We start from the raw sequence: 16,637 nt of genomic DNA, 5'->3' as shown, positions 1-16,637 counted from the left end.
CACAGTCTGAGAGACTCTGTCCTCTTTAGTCACCCAAGGCATTCAAAATGAAAAGGGGTCAGGGCTCCATACCAAGTTTTTTTTGTTTGTTTTGTTTTGTTTTCCCCCTCAGGTCTGAAGCCTATAGCAAAAACAACAGCCATAGTTTAAATATGGCTGTTATTGAAGTCCCTGCCAATAAGCTCTTCTCCAGACACCCAGAGATTATGTCTAATAAGCAGGTTGATATTTAACTTTGCTGAGAAACTTCTAACCCTAAACTCCTGGTTTAGATGTGGCTCACACCCAATATATTTATTCCCAAGATGATATGATTTATTCTGCTTAGATATGAATTCCAGTTAATGTTAAGAAAATGACCCTGTCAGTGCGCACGCAGGTTGTTCCTCCAAAAAAAACAACAGCAGGATCAGCTCCTTGTGGTTGAACAGGCAAATGATGGACCTTCACCTGCTGTATAGCGGCACAAATACGTGGATAATCTATTAATAAGCGAGCAGTCGAGGATTGCAAGCTCCACCCAGCCGGTGTTCCTCGGACTCAAACCGAGCGTACCCATGTGGGCGCTGAGCCGTCCCTGCTCCGCCCACAGCCAGCCTCCGCTCCGCATACTTAACATTTACAGGAAGCAAAGCAAAGTGAAACAAGGCTGGATACACACAAGCCGCACTGCGGTCTGCGTACAGGTAGACTTTCCTTCTGCGTATGTTTTCTTCCTCTAATTATTATTGTGTATTCACGTACTCATAACCTGCAGGATCGATAGAGAGAAAAGGCTAGAAAATGAACTGGATCATCCTAGATGTCGTATTGGCCAATTTATTAAACTAAAAAATCCAGATTCGATTTTAGGATTTTTACCTTTGTACAAAAAAGGCTGTAATCCTATAGTAGTTGTTCGGGCTATATCGTTGGAAAACAATAGTGACAGGGCTACCATCCAGTAAAAATGAAAGAAAAAAAGTCACTGTGAAGTTACTGTTGACAAACACAGACATTAGTTATTGCAACATTATGATAGGAATTGCCTCGTGTTTTCTCTTAAGGGAAGACAAACAGCATTTTGCCACTTTTCCAGCAACCAGTTAACATGTGTCTGTGCCAAAAAAGAGAGAATAGAAATAAAGATAGAAACATTAGAAACATGACGACATCCTAAGGCTCTCATGTTGCTGGCGATTACAGAAATTAGAGACTGACTCAGAATGACTTCATGTTTCAAACACTGTGGGCTTATTCTATTTGTGAGCTCTGCTGGCTTTACTGTTAAAAACATCATCATCTGTTCTTCAAGTCGGTCTGTCGGTGTAAAGTCATTTTTTTTTTTTTAAATCAAATGCGGCTGAAGAGTTAAACAAGTTGAACAATTCATGTTTCTTCAAGGTTTTAATTCATCTGCAGGAAGTTCCCTCCGATTCCTGAGAAAAACGGTAATTTCCGTATGATTCACCCACGCACAGTGTGTCTGTGCTAGTCAAATAAAAGTGCTGTATTTTACTCTTTGGTTTTTTGACTATAATTATTTAATTATTATTATTGTTATTTCCATAGATAAATAGATGGATACATATATAGCAATGGAAAGTCACTTTATCTTTACTGCTGAGCAATGTTCAAAGTTTTGTTTTATTTCATTAATAAATCACTAAGTCAGATAAATCTCTAACTTCCTCTGTACCTGTTGCACAGACACGATGGTGAACTGCTGTGGTCTGCTCACTGACAAGAAGGAACCAGGTACACAACTGTCATGAGGTTCTCATCCTTCAGGGCTAGTTTTGTCCACATTAAGACAGGTGCAGGTGGCTCAGTAAGGCTTTGTGTTGGACATGTTTCTCTTTCCTCCTGTTTCTCTGTCAGTTCCTCTGAAGGGCATCGAGGTGGAGGTGGAGGTGAGGGACCATGTGGCGACAGTGGTCTCCACGCTGCACTATGAGAACAAGGAGGACAAACCGCTCGAGGCTGTGTTTGTCTTCCCCATGCCTGCAGATGCTGCTGTCTGTCATTTCAGTGCAAAGATAGGACAGACGCAGGTTGTGGCTGAGGTGCAAGAAAAACAAAAGGTGAGCATGAACTTTGCATTCTTTCCACTGACTTTATGCTGTGGTTTGAAAAACAGGTTTCACACCCATGTTTGAAAAAGCCACAGTCCAACTACTTACCACAATGGAAATGGATCAATCATGTGTCTTTTCTCCAGGCTCGTGAGGAGTATGATGATGCATTGAGCTCCGGTCAGCAGGCCTTCCTGTTGGAGGAAAGTGAGCAGAGCCCAGATATATTCTCTCTGAGTGTGGGCAGCCTGCCTCCAGAGGAGAGCGCCTCCATCAGGCTGGAGTACGTCACTGAGCTGGCTGTGCAGGCTGATGACGGACTGAGATTCTGTCTGCCTGCTGTGCTCAACCCTCGCTACCAACCTCAGGGTAGGAAAGACCAGCCAGTCCTTTCACCTTAAACCTTCAAGTCTCAGCTGCATGCACACCACACACACATCCATACAAAGAGGTTCATTCCAAAACAAGAAGGCACTTAGTAGAGTCCTGAGGGGTGTAGCACAAAGTAGGCATAACAAACTCTAACCCTAACTCTGAACTCAGGGTTGGTTAAACCAGACATGGTTCACACAGGGTTAGCGGTTCCACAGCAGCTGGTTACAGTGTTTTGGTCAACTCTGGTTTGGTTGAAACTAACTTAGGCACATTCACAGGGAACTTAAAAAGCTGGCATCAGTGGAGCACAGATAGGTAAGAGCCCGGAGAAAGACTTAATGAGAGACAGTGTACGAGTGTTACTTCACAGTTATGCCTTTTTAAGTAGAGCCTCATAAAATAAATAACAAGAGTGACTCACATACGGGCTACTGTGGTGGCTGACCACTTTAAACAAAATAACTCCAGTCTGCTGGTTCTTGTTGAAGAGGTTGAGCATGTCAGCACGTCAGCATGCTCAGGGATGGGGCATGAACACAGCCCAGTGACAGCAGCTGAAAACACCTGCTCTGAAGGGACTGATGTTGCAGGAATCGAGGTATTGTTGTGCGAACTCTGTCAGCCTGGGGAAGCTCCCTCCATTCACTTTTCACCAGTCTGTAGGGTTGAAATCCTGGGATGAGGGAGTCTCCCTGAGAAAGTTCTGAACTTTTGTTTTGATGCCATTGTCTCAATGAATCGTGTATTGCTCCCCGAGGAATAGTGCCATAGTAGTCCAATAATTTTAGGGGTCAACCAAGGTCAAATTGCAAGAGAAGCAAACTCAACTGATTTTCTATCCTTAGTATGTCCTGAGTGAGGGAAAAAAGTCCCAAGGAATCCCATTGGTGGAAGGTTTTGAAAATCACCTATATATATAACCATATAACATCAAAAAACACCCTTTTTAACTCACAGGTGAAAGAGTTTCAGAATTTTACTTTCACATATCACTATAAAAATTCACAATTTGATTACACACACAAAGACAAGAAAAAAAGTCAGTTGCATAAAACATCATAATCACCACATTGTCTGCATTATCCACAACTTCAATTCAGCCAAACTCAATTTTTCATCTACTAAAAAGTGATTTTAGTGTGTAATATCTCATTAATATAGACACTCTTCACTTGTCTGATGTCTGTCACAGGTAGTGAAGGTGGCAGCGCTCAGGTGACCTCTGTGCCAGCTTCTCTTGTGCCCTACAGTCTGTCCTTCTCTGCCCGGGTGTCCTCTCCTCGCCCCGTGTGTAAAGTGGAGTCCAACTGTTCCCTGGACCCTCTCCAGTACCTCAACACAGAGCAAACCCAGGCCTCGGTAATGTGCTGACACTTGTGTCTGCGTGTGATGCACTCCACATTACTGAAGAACAAGGCATTCCGAATATTGTTCATAGTGAAGTGAATATTTTGTGTGTTGCAGGTCCAGCTGGCTGCAGGACACAAGTTTGACAGGGATGTTGAGCTGCTGATTTATTACAAAGATGCCCACCAGCCCGCTGCTGTGGTGGAGGCAGGACAGGCCTCTGCCAAGCCTGGTGAGTGGAGATTAGCAAAGTCTTTACTTTTCAAAGAAGAAGAGGCTTTGCCTTCCTCCTCAAACTGATATTTTGAATGATATTTAAAAGAAAAAAACTTCAGTAGAAGGTAAAAGTCTTTATTTGTGGTTACTGTCGGACGCCTGCTGAGGGAGAAGCTCTAGAAACAGGTACATCACTGACTGACGTAGTGAGTCCCTTTCCTTGCAGGCAGTCTGATGGGTGACCCAGTAGTGATGCTGAGCCTGTACCCCGAGTTCCCCCAGGCTGTGATGTCTAAAATGACTTCATGTGGGGAGTTTGTGTTCCTTTTGGATCGATCTGGAAGTATGGATTGTCCTATGGACAGCAGCCATCAGGGTCAGACTCGCATCAGCAGCGCCAGGGTAGAATCTCACTTTTCTTTTCTTTTCTTTTCTTGGTTGAATCATTCCTGTTCTCCCTCTCTCTCTCTCAGCGATGTTCAGTGTGTTTTCTTTCTGCCTCCTAGGACACTCTGCTGCTCCTGCTGAAGAGCTTGCCAATGGGCTGCTATTTCAACATCTACAGTTTTGGTTCCGAATATGACTCTATCTTCCCGTAAGTCACTCTCGCCTGTCTTTAAAGCATATTGCTGTTTCTGGTTCACTTGTGCATGGTTGTGTGTGTGTTTTTGATGACAGAAAGAGTGTGGAGTACAGCCAAAAGAGCATGGAGGATGCTCTGAAGATGGTTGAGCAAATGACGGCCGACATGGGAGGAACAGAGATCCTGCAGCCCCTCAAACAGATCTTCAGCCAGCCATGCATTCCCAGTCAGCCCAGACAAGTAAACTCATACACACACACACACACACACACACACACACACACACACACACACACATACACATATTAAACAGTTTGTTTAAACTTGTGCTTACCACACCCTTGCTGTTATTCCTGTGTATCCACTTGTGTGACGGAAACACACTTACATGCTTCTCAGAGTTTGTGGAAGCCTTTGAGGAAGTCATGCATGTTTCCTTCAGGGTTGATGCTGTGTAACTCAAGGTGATGTATGAACTTTTTTGTCTTTGTTTTTCCTCCTCAGCTCTTTATCTTTACTGACGGAGAGGTGGGGAACACCAAAGAAGTTATAAATCTGGTGAAGAAGAATGCAGCTTCTCACAGGTTGATTGACAAAAATACATATACAGTGAGACAGATTATATTCTGATTATGTTCTAATGCTTGTGTGTGTGTTAAAAACAAATCTGTTTTACGTCAGGTGTTTCTCCTTTGGGATTGGAGAGGGTGCCAGCTCTGCTCTCATCACTGGGGTAGCCAAGGAGGGAGGAGGTCACGCCCAGTTCATCACAGGAACTGACAGGATGCAGCCCAAAGTAAGACAAATAGAGAAGTCAAAGTGTGTGTATATTCAGTAACTCTAGGAGGAATGAATTGGTTACACATGGTCAGGTTAGAGTAAGACCCTAACCCAAACTTTTCTACTTTCTAGGTGATGCAGTCTCTGAGATTTGCCCTGCAGCCAGCCGTGGTGGACATCTCGGTTACGTGGGATCTGCCGAAAGGAGTGTCTGTCACTCCCCTTTCTTCATCCATCAAAACCCTTTTCCAGGGTCAAAGGTCACTGCTTTATGCCCAGCTCACTGGAGAGGTAGGAGCACTTCCATCTGCTAGAGGAATACTTATTTTGCACAAATGGTTTGGCGCTATAGAGTCTAAAGTGAAGTGAACAACAGTAAAAAGGAAGAGAGGTGGTTTGTACCGTGTAAGTCCAAAAGGATTTCTGAGATCCGCTTCCAGTGTTTTGATGCCATCAAACTGAACATGTCATGTCTGGTACTTTCATCATTTGTGTATGACATTATATTGCTAGTTATGATTAGTAAGACTCTGATTCTGTCTCAGAGTTCGGGTGCCTCAGACGGCTGTGTGACCGTGAAGTACAGGCTGGCAGATCATCCCTCTCAGAACCAGCTCCACTTCAGTCTCAAACCTACAGAGGACACGGGGTAAACAAGTTGAATGCACTGGGTAGAGGGTTTGTGGGATAAGATTATAGGCTCTATTTTCATTGTATTATTGTTAATGGCAATGTTTTCTTGGGTGGACTGAAACAAAGACCAATAAAATCAGCTGCTCTCATCTGCTCTAGTGCACTTCCCGCTAGGGCTGGCCGATAAAATAATCTTGATAACTTTCAGGATAAAATCTTAACGTGATATCGATTATATACTTATGAGATCCATTTTCGATATGCTCATTTTCGGTTCTGTTTCCCCCTACTACATGAACAGCCAATCGTACAGCAGAGAAACCAACATGTGGTGTGAGTGGCTGATTTATGTTTCCGGGCCGTCCTCGACTCACAACAAGTCAGGATGACCAACTGTATGCAGTAGCCAAACATTACTCAGCAAAAAATGAGCGGCTGCAGGAGCGAAACCGAGTCCGGGGAAACTGTCGCCCAAGTTAAAGAAATTGCACCAAAGAAAAGACGTACCACTTCATGTATTTGGAAATGGTTCGGCTACCTGAAGTCTGACTGATCACAGGCCAGCATTAGGTGCAAATGATGTCGGCGAGCAGTCCCCAGCAGGACTGGATAAAAAACTCACTGAATATATAACGCCTAAAGCCATGTTGGTTCTGTTAAATGTTTGTCAGCTATTCGATCTGATAATAAAGAATTGTATATTATAAACCATAATTAATGCCATTTGGTTTCTGTAGGTTCTTTCCTAAGGAGAATACTGTCAATTAATTAAGCATCACTATTATTATTAAGTATATCTTGTGATAACGTTTGTGTCCATACCACCCTACTCTCCACTGTGATGTACCTGTTTCCTGTCCCGTCAGTATCAGATTTAGCCCAAACAATCAAAGCCATGCTTCTGCTCTAGCACGTCATGTTCATTGTGGTCATGGTCTTTTCTCTGTTCATGCCAGAATGAAACTAGAGCCCTTTGGGTTATTTTGGGTTGCTTGGGTCAAATAAATGTCGTATTAAGGGATGGTTACATGTCTCTTCTTTGCGCAGATTGACAATCCACAGGCTGGGGGCTCGGACTCTGATTCGCTCCCTGGAGACGGAGGACGGAGAGCCGAGTGGAGGAGTGAAGGAGAAGGTGGTTGAGCTCAGTGTCCAATCAGGAGTGAGCAGTGCCTTCACTGCATTTATTGCCGTCAACAAAGGGGATGGGAAAGCTATCCAAGGGCCTCTGGTGCGCAGAAATGTCCCAACACCCAGTAAGTGGCAAAGAGTTTGTCAGAAGATTATGTATTGGTTCATAGAAGCTGTTGTGTATATTTTATATTAACTCCCTTCTAATGCTTCATGTAATGTCTCACTTTCTTTTTATCTCAGTGATGTATTATCAAGCCTGTAGTCTGTCGGTTTGCTCTGCTATGTCGATGTCAGGTAAGTAACAAGTTGAAAGGGTTTTGAACATACTCACATGTATCTTCATCTATATCTGAACAGTCACACTGAACAAAAGCAATGCTCTCCTCAGATATTGTTTGAATTGTATAATAGTTGTAGTATGAACTCATCAAGGCTGCCAACAAATCTGAACATTAGTATACATCGAATTAGGACACAAACATGAAGTTGATACAGATTGATTCAGGGGATAAATGGATGGTTGTAAAAAAAATATCATTTTCATTCAGAGGATATGTGGTTTTCCAGGTATATTGACAATAAAGGGGAGTTTCTGAGCAAACTGCAGAACAGAATGCTCGCCATCCAATCACCAATTCTTACAGAAATCTCCAAATGTCAAGAGGTTTTGATAACAAATCACAGCATGAACTTTTCTATGGTGTTCCTCAAGGTCTTGGTGTCTCAATGTGGTATGGTTTGGAGGACTTTTTGACCATTTCTGTTCATTCTTGAGTAGTCAAAAATGGTTAAATTTTGCACCAAATCTGTAACACAAACGTTATCAACCCAAAAATTGCCACAACAACTGAGGACATATAATTGATGATGGGAATGACCTTATCTTATCCTATCATAATGTTCTACCCCTTATACATTTTAAATACATAAAGAAAATAAATAGGCACCAAACAACAACTCAATGTTTATTACAGATTTATGACGAGAATAACTTGACTCAGAGTGCTGAGATGCATCTTAGATCAAGCTTCACATTCCCAGCTTTCAGATGATGTTCATTACTTCTTTGTGGCATCTAAAACAACACCCAGTACGTGGCAAAGGGACAAAGAGTATGTCAGAGGATTATCTATTAGTTCATCGAAGTTGTTTTGCGTATTTTGTATTAAATCCCTTCTAATGTCTTCATGTAATGTCTCACTTTCTTTTTATCTCAATGATTGGTTGTCAAGCCCGTGCTATGCCGGCGCCACGCTCTGTTGCTAACTGTGCTATGCCGATGCCAGGTAAGTAACAAGTTGAAAGGGTTTTGAACATACTCACATCTATCTCCATCTATATCTGAACAGTCATACTGAATAAAAGCAATACTCTCCAATTGGTATGAATTGTATAATAGTTGTAGTATGAACTCATCAGGCTGCCAACAAATCTGAACATTAGTATACATAGAATGAGGACAAACATTATGAAGTTGATACAGACAGATTGATACAGGGGAGCATAGACGATGAGTCCCCTCATCAAATGGATGGTTTTTCAAAAAAATAAATTTGTATTTCATACACCAAAATATGGTGAAAAATGATGAAATTGATCAATTCAGTGAGCGTAATTTTATTAATGTGTGCTGATGTTAACCCCCATAGACATTTCATTGTAGTGAGATGTTTTTTTGACTCTTGATATTACTGTAAAAAATGACCTATTGTGACCTCTAGGATAATCACAGCTTCATGAAACTTTACAGTCACAAACTGGAGACCGGGGGCATTCAGAGGATATGTGGTTTTCAGGTATATTGACAATAAGGGGGAGATTTTGAGCAAACTGCAGGACAGAATGCTCGCCATCCAATCACCAATTCTTACAGAAATCTCCAAATGTCAAAAGGTTTTGATGACAAATCACAGCATGAATTTTGCTATGGTGTTCCTCAAGGTCTTAGTGTCTCAATGTGGTATGGTTTGGAGGACTTTTTGACCATTTCTGTTCATTCTTGAGTAGTCAAAAATGGATACATTTTGCACCACATCTGTAAAAGAAATGGTATGAACACAGAAATTGCTGCAACAACTGAGGACACATAATTGATGATGGGAATGACCTTATCCCATCATAATGCTCTACCCCTTATACACTTTGAATACATAAAAAATAAATAGGCACCTAACAACAACTCAATGTTTATTACAGATTTATGACTAGAATAACTTGACACAGAGTGCTGAGCTGCATCTCAGATCAATCTTCACGTTCCCAGCTTTCAGATAAAGTATATCACTTCTAAGTGGCATCTACTGTTTACCTTTTTTTTCCCCTGAGGATCCCCTGCCGCCTCAATAAACTGGTGTAAGAAAGGTCTGGGATGGTAAAGGGTTAAGGGCTCTATTTTTGTATTATGAAAAATTCTGATGCCATTTCCTTATCCCTCTTTCACTCATTTCAGATAGAAATGCCAAGAGGAAGAAGAAGAAAGGTAGATATCTGTTCCACGATTTTGTTTTTGTATTACACTGCATAAACTTCAGCTGGCTATAGAAATATAATCAGCCGTAAGAGAAGGCTGTCATATATCCCACATTCAGCTGTGGAGGACAGATACTGATAAGAATCAGCCCTTAATCTAACAGTACTCAGACAACCAGACTCAGCTTTACTGGTATTATTACCTTCATTAAATTAAAATATTATTTTGTATATTTTTGATGTGATATATTCACCATTTCTACTGCCTGAAGATTGTTTTTATCAATGTGAAACAAGCAACTATAACATTCATGTGGGGGTTCATGTCATTTTGGAGAAGTCTGTGCCACTGTACCTTCATCCTCATCTTCATCTTCATACTCTACTAAATGGAGTCTTTTTACTTGCTGTAGATGTCTCTACAAGTTAGTTACTCCAAATGGCCCATGGCCTAAAACAGAAAAAGGGGCGACAGATGCTGCTGTGCCAACTACAGGGTGAGCTGTTAGAGTCAGGGCCCTGATTAGTGGAACTCCATTTCCAAAAAGAAAAGGAAAATAAACTACTGAAATGAAAGTACTGAAATAAACAAATAAATAAGCATTTTCCCACAACAAATAAAACAACAGAAATACCAATGACATACAAACGACACATTGAGCCCCTGCACTGCAAAAAGTCAAAATCTTACCAAGATTATTTGTCTTATTTCAAGTAAAAATGTCTTATTTCTAGTCAAAATATCTCATTACACTTAAAATAAGACATGATCAGCTCAGAAATTACTTGTCTTGCTTAGTGATCTTTCATCTCCCTGCAGGTTTCAGCTCTCTGTTTAACCGAATTGGAGGCAAAACCTCTGGAAGGTGCATTGACTCAGCTGATTACTCTTTGGGTAATTAGACACACACGACTTAGTAACAATTACAATGTAAACAGTGCAAACAGTAAACAGTAGCAAAAAGGAAGAAAAAAATCCACTTAAATCACTGAAAAATACATTGAATCTAATACGAGTCATTTTTTTACCCACTCATGGAAAAGTGTGTATTCCAATCTCAGATGCATCTAACGGTTAAATGTAGTTTGTATATTTACCAAGCAAGCAGTTAAAAGTTATTTGTTATCTCAATTTTATCTCAAGCAGACCTTGAAAGGTGTGTTCATCTCATCCCATTTAGACCATGGTCAGACACTTCCTCTATATAGTGAAGTGAATATGCTAAGGCCTTTGAAGTAATACACAATGTCTTTATGTACCAGTACTAAATGTGTAGAAATGGAAACAGTTCAAACTACAGAGACATACCATAATAATGTTATTACACATAGATGCTACTTTCTGTAACTGTTGTTTGATTTTCTCCTCAGACGATGAGTCTGAACACACTTTATCCTGTGAGCCCCAGCAGCCACCCAGAGAGCCCCTGCTGCAGCTGATCTCTCTCCAGACGGCCTCTGGCTCCTGGCTGCTGGAGCCGGCTCTGGCTGCTGCGCTGGGAAAGACCAGCGAGGAGCTGGAGAAGCCCAAGCCTCCATCGGTGGGTCCCTGATTAAAAATGATTAAAGTAGATAGATAGACAGATCAATAGATTATTGTCATTGTATAATGAAATACAATGAATCTTAGTTTGGTACAATCTACTGCTATAGCTTCAATTAAAAAACCTAAAACATCATAAGAGTTCAGGAGAATGTCCACAGCGCTTGAAAAAAGCACTGTGGACTCTCTTTGTTCTTGCTCTTACTGCTTTCAGTCTGCCTCTTATTTGCCTCTGCCTCTCTTATTGTTCTCAGTCTGCTAAGAAGGTAGTATGCAAGGTGTGATGTGTGTCTGAGGGTGCAGGAGGCCCGCTTGTGGAGACGGCTGTGTTGTGATGTCGCTCAGGTGTGCAAGTGCGAAGCCGACTATCCAGTGGGCTGTTTTAACTTCCCTCTGCAGGCTTCTCCTTTCAGCAGCCCTACAGATGGAATATCAGATTATTCAGCCATAAGTGAGGATGCTTTCCATGGTGCAGTGGTAGAACTGGATGAGCACCTCCTTGGGAGTCTCTTTCTTTTCAGTGTCCTCAGGAATAACAGACGCTTCTGGGCTTTTTTGATCAGGCTTGTGATATTTAGGCTCTAGGTAAGGTTATCAGATGTGGACAACATTGAGTTTAAATCTAGTGACCCACTCGACCTCCTTGGAGCTGTGGGTGGAGGTGCAGTCTCTGGTAAACAGAGAGTATAGGATTGGACTGAGGACACAGCCTTGGGGGACAACAGTGCTGAGGGTGACAGTGGAGGAGGTGTGATGACCCAGTCTAACGTGCTGGGGTCTATGTGTCAAAAAGTCCATGATCCAGAGACAGGGAGAGGGGTGTATCCCCAGGCCTTGCAGTTTGTTGACTGGTTTAAATGGGCTGATGGAATTGAATTCCAAGCTGAAGTCAACAAAAAGCATCCTGAAGTAGGTGTTTGGGTTCTCCAGGTGGGTGAGAGCTGTGTGAAGTGCAAGTGCAATGGCATCGTTCATGGATCTTTTGGCCCTGTAGGCAAACTGGAGTTGGTCATAGGTGGGGGGGTGCAGCTTTTGATGTGTGCCATTGCCAGTCTCTCAAAGCATTTCAAGATTACTGGCGTCAGGACAGTCGGCCTGTAATGATTCATTCTTGTGATGGCTGTGGTCTTGGGTACGGGGAATCCATGAAACTGCGAGGCCGCGAAAGGTGAACCGTGTTATAGCGAGGGACAACTGTATCTAAAAACAGACTCAACAAAGTGCTTCATGTAAAAGTGCAACATATAGAACAAAATAGACAAAACAAGGCACCAACAGAAATAGAAAAGAGGAGTTCCTCATTCATTCCACAGTTTCTGGTAGTGAACACGTGGCCAGGTTTGGTCTGTTTATGGCTAAAAAGTCTACAGTGCCACTTGGGACCTTGCTCCTTGCAGTGTGAGAGTTGTCATTGTGGGTCTCTTTCCGCCATACAATTTACAGCCAGCCTTTTGTTGTTACCTGGTTTGAGCTCTCTAAATTTCTGTGTTGTCCTGATAGTGAGCTCCCCCTGTGCCTTCCAATTCAACCCCACTAGGTGCAGTTACATGAACAATATTTCTTCAACCCGACTGATAGGTTTCCACCAGCCGTCTCAACCTGACTGAATTTTTTTTTAGTGGGCCAGTCTCTTCTGATTGAAATAGTTATATGAGGCATTGTTATTCTGATTGGGCTACTGTTCTGATCATTAGTGGAGTATTAGGATCCATGTAAACGTAGCTGCTGATATCAACTTCATTCAAAGCTTCTCTGAAAATGCATGTTCTGTAAATGAATGCATCCAAATTTCTTAACTGTTCCTGTACCTGTCCGCCTCTCTGTCTCTTTTTCTGAATTTGAGGAAATTAGGTGACCCAGGAAGTGTGGGCCACCATTCTGGCTCTGATCTGGCTCCATGGCTTCAAGATGGAGGCTCAGGAGGAGTGGGAGCTTCTCGCTATGAAGGCTGTGTCATGGCTCCATGCTCAGAAAGGTAGTGAGGATAATTAATGCTGAGCTACTGCTGTTAAGTGCTGATTAAAATCTGTTGTTTTCCAGCATTCAGTCTTCTTACAGATACAGTGTGTGTCCTCTGGTGATGGTTTGTGTCTTTTTTTCAGCTCCCTGTGTGGCAGAGTGTGTGGATGCTGGAAATGCACTGTTGGGTGTCAAGGTGCACAAAGATGCCCTGGGGCTGTGAGACTTTACGCCTGTGGCTTCTCCTTCAGTCTGCTAACAAGGGGTTTGCACACACAAGTGCATCTATTCCAGCCTGCAACATTTACTTCATTAACAGAGCATTTTTCCACAGCAGCAATTGAATCCAACAAGTGGCCACATATCTACACTGCGACAAACTGCTTTGCACTGTATTGTGAAAAAAAAAAAAAGACTTCATTATTCTCTTTGCACTACAGTCAGTGGACTGCCATTTGATTGCCTTTGTCATGACACAAAGCATAAAGAGCTGTACTTGTGCCTTAAATCATATTTGGTTAGTCCTGAAAGTGTTTTTAATTGTGAAAATAGAAATAAAGCTTGAAAAAAAGCATTCAGATGAGTAAATTAGTCTTCATTCCTGTTTGCATGTTCTGTGGTTGTGCCACATGACTTTTTAAAAATCGTATCTCTGCTTTATTTGGCCAGGAAGGTCCCACTGTGATACACAACCTCCTCTTCCAGGGAGTCTTGGTCAAGATGGCAGCACAGTTAGTTTGACATAAACAACAATTTCACATGATAGAACACAAAACAAAACAGGATATAAAAACAGCACAAGGGAAATAGTCAAAGAAGGGAGGCATCCACAGTGATATCTAAACACAGTTCACCTCAAATCAAGGAAATTATGTAAAACAACAAGTGTGCTTCGCAGCAGTTTGTAAAAGATCTGTAGAAATATTCAAAGAAGGGAGTTGTTCTTAGCTCGATCCATGACCAACCTGCGCTTGTTACAGACTGTGATGTGCAGGGACGGTTTTTGCTATGGGCAATGTTTGCAACCGCCCAGGGCGCAATCTACTTGGGAAAAAAAAAAAAAAAAAGACTACCATATTGACCCGCATAAAAGACGACCCTGATTTTTAAGATGACCCCTCTTTTTCAAGACCCTTTTTTGGAAAAATAGGCTATTTTTTATATGGACAAAATCTTGTTTGAATAAAAAAGCCACCGACCGGCATCAGGCGAGCCGGCCGGGCGCAAGCCAGTAATTTCGCTTAGGGCAGCAACATAGGCAGAACCGCCACTGCCTTCACGTCTTCATAAAGTTTAAGCAACACATTTTGGCTGAAATGTGGGGCACGTCATGTCGCTGGTCCAGGACACTTAGCAAATGTGTGAATTAAGCATTATTGTGATAATGTATGTAGTAATGCGATTATACAGCTATTGCCAACAAAATAACATGTATAATAAAAATGTATTCACATTGTGGGCATTTCGCTTTCAAAATATAAAAGTTTTTTGCCGGTATTCTCTCCGTTTCAGTGGAAACACATGAGATCTGACGTTAACTAGTCCTTGTCAGCCGGCCAACTTGGGCTTATCATGTTATCTATACAACGTGATTTCCCCAAACTGAATAAATACCACACATAGCAACACAAAACTGCTTTGCTAGCTCAATCATGTTGTAATTAGAATATCTGCTGGAAAAAAATAATTTTTTCATGGGCTGATACTTATGCCGACTTCTCAGTCATTTTTAACCCTTTAACTGCCTGCTCGACCATTTGGTAGAGCGCATTTTCATCCACTGCATGAAAACTGTATTAAACTTTAATCACTCTGATTGAGTCATCTCTACCACTCGGTTGAAATATGCTATGCTGCAAAACTCCACTAGATGAACAGTGCCAGAAAGCAGCAGGCCTTTTAAGTCTGCTGCCTCCTAGGGAGTGAGCAAATGAAAATTTGCATCGGAGATGAGGACTGTTCAGCTAAATTTTTGCAGGTAAGCATATTTTCTCAAAATATTATGGTTTTAGAGATCTAACTGAACAGAAGCATACATCTTTATTCATAATAAATAAGTTTAGTAATGGTCAAATAATTTTCCAAAAACATGCTCAACCAAATGGTTGACTTGTACTCCTGCCATAAAAAAAATCCCTTTTGATCTCATTTGTTTTTAGTTCCATTATAAATACACTAAAATAAATTCATAGGTGTGATAATTTAACTGTTTAAAAACATTTTCAACAAATGGTTGATTTGGTATTGAATGGTAAATGTAGTCATAAGATAACAATTTTATCTAATGAAATTCCATGATTATTCACCCCTGTTATTATCATGTAATTAACAGTATTTCATAAAATCTTTGAATGGAAAAAAAATCCATCCTTACAATTTTTCACCATGTCTAATATGTTTTAAAAGTGCATGTGGTAAATATTTAGATGAAATACATAAAAATACAATTAGTCTGGTAATACTGATTTCATGGTCACAAAACGTTATGTTGATATGCAATAACATATTACAGCTATTGTATGATGACATTATTTTATTTTTATTTTTATTTTTCTTTGTTTGTTTCACCAAATTATAGAAGGTCATTAAGACGTTTTATAGTGCAAGGCCACAGTTCTCTCTGATGCTTGTCTCATATGATGATGGCAATGTAGATGATCCTGATTACCAGCCCACACAAGTGGAAGTGACAGGAGGCTCTTTTTTTAAGTCAATGAATGAGAATGAGGCTGGCTAAACAAGCAAACCTTCTGCATTACCATCCCGTAAGAAGAGCAGAAAATAGAAATGTGCCTTGAAAACAGTTTCCTCGGTGGAGTCAGAGGACACTCCTGAACCAAGTTCACCATCAGGCCCATACAAAGGTGCAAGGACAAAATAGAAAGATAAAGGTGAAGAAAGAGTTATCCTGATGGAAAGAGAAAGAGGGTTCCTGGTGCAAGATTTGAACCCTCTGAGGGTGGCATTGGTGTTTCTGACATGCCAGTGCACCTGCACAAGACCCCAGCCAAGTCAAGCCGGTGGTACCTTCCCCTCTTTGGATATTATCTTGATCTGTGCATCTCAGACTTTTCGCTTCTGTACAAGAGGGACTGTAGCCTACTCAACAACAAACCAATGCCCCTGAAAAGGTTCTGACTGGTGATTGCCAGCAGTTTGAAGCTCAACAAGCTACCATCCAAAGTTGGCCAACTATCATCCTCCTCTCCACCTTCCCAGAAGAAACACCCAAAGACTCCCACACTCACAACCACGAGATTTGCATTATGATAACGTCTACCAGAAATAAAGTGGATCAAATACCCAAACAATGCTTGTGCTGTTGTACTGCCACACAATTTAGGTGTGTGAAGATGGAAATTTCAGAAATGGCATAATTTCCTGTGTTCGAATGAAAACTACATTGTTTTTTTAGCATACCAAGAGAAAAAAGTGGACTTAATACCCCAACAATACATTTGAAATGTATGTTTCCTCAAAAAGTTAACATTTTGTATGACTTCTTCTAGGTAGCCTATTTCAATATTTGTATACTCTTAGGTAG

General features: G+C 41.3%; 1 protein-coding gene across 1 annotated transcript; it reads left to right on the top strand.

Annotated features, from left to right (window-relative positions):
* The first annotated feature begins 1,383 nt into the window (after positions 1-1,383).
* LOC115370403 (von Willebrand factor A domain-containing protein 5A-like) lies at positions 1,384-13,626 on the top strand. The gene is made up of 21 exons (XM_030067417.1): positions 1,384-1,430; positions 1,690-1,737; positions 1,861-2,063; positions 2,201-2,423; positions 3,622-3,788; positions 3,894-4,008; positions 4,219-4,394; positions 4,499-4,587; positions 4,671-4,815; positions 5,080-5,159; positions 5,257-5,371; positions 5,488-5,646; positions 5,901-6,004; positions 7,036-7,244; positions 7,363-7,416; positions 8,355-8,408; positions 9,572-9,601; positions 10,412-10,486; positions 10,963-11,132; positions 12,986-13,109; positions 13,237-13,626. The coding sequence occupies exons 2-21, from the start codon at positions 1,695-1,697 to the stop codon at positions 13,314-13,316; spliced, it is 2,415 nt and encodes an 804-aa protein (XP_029923277.1). The 5' UTR covers positions 1,384-1,430; positions 1,690-1,694; the 3' UTR covers positions 13,317-13,626.
* Positions 13,627-16,637: the final 3,011 nt, after the last annotated feature.

Source organism: Myripristis murdjan, chromosome 13 (genome assembly GCF_902150065.1).
Source record: "Myripristis murdjan chromosome 13, fMyrMur1.1, whole genome shotgun sequence".
NCBI classification, from domain to species: Eukaryota; Metazoa; Chordata; class Actinopteri; order Holocentriformes; family Holocentridae; genus Myripristis; species Myripristis murdjan.
Note: the sequence above shows the minus strand (reverse complement) of the source record. Positions and strands in the feature narration are given on the sequence as shown.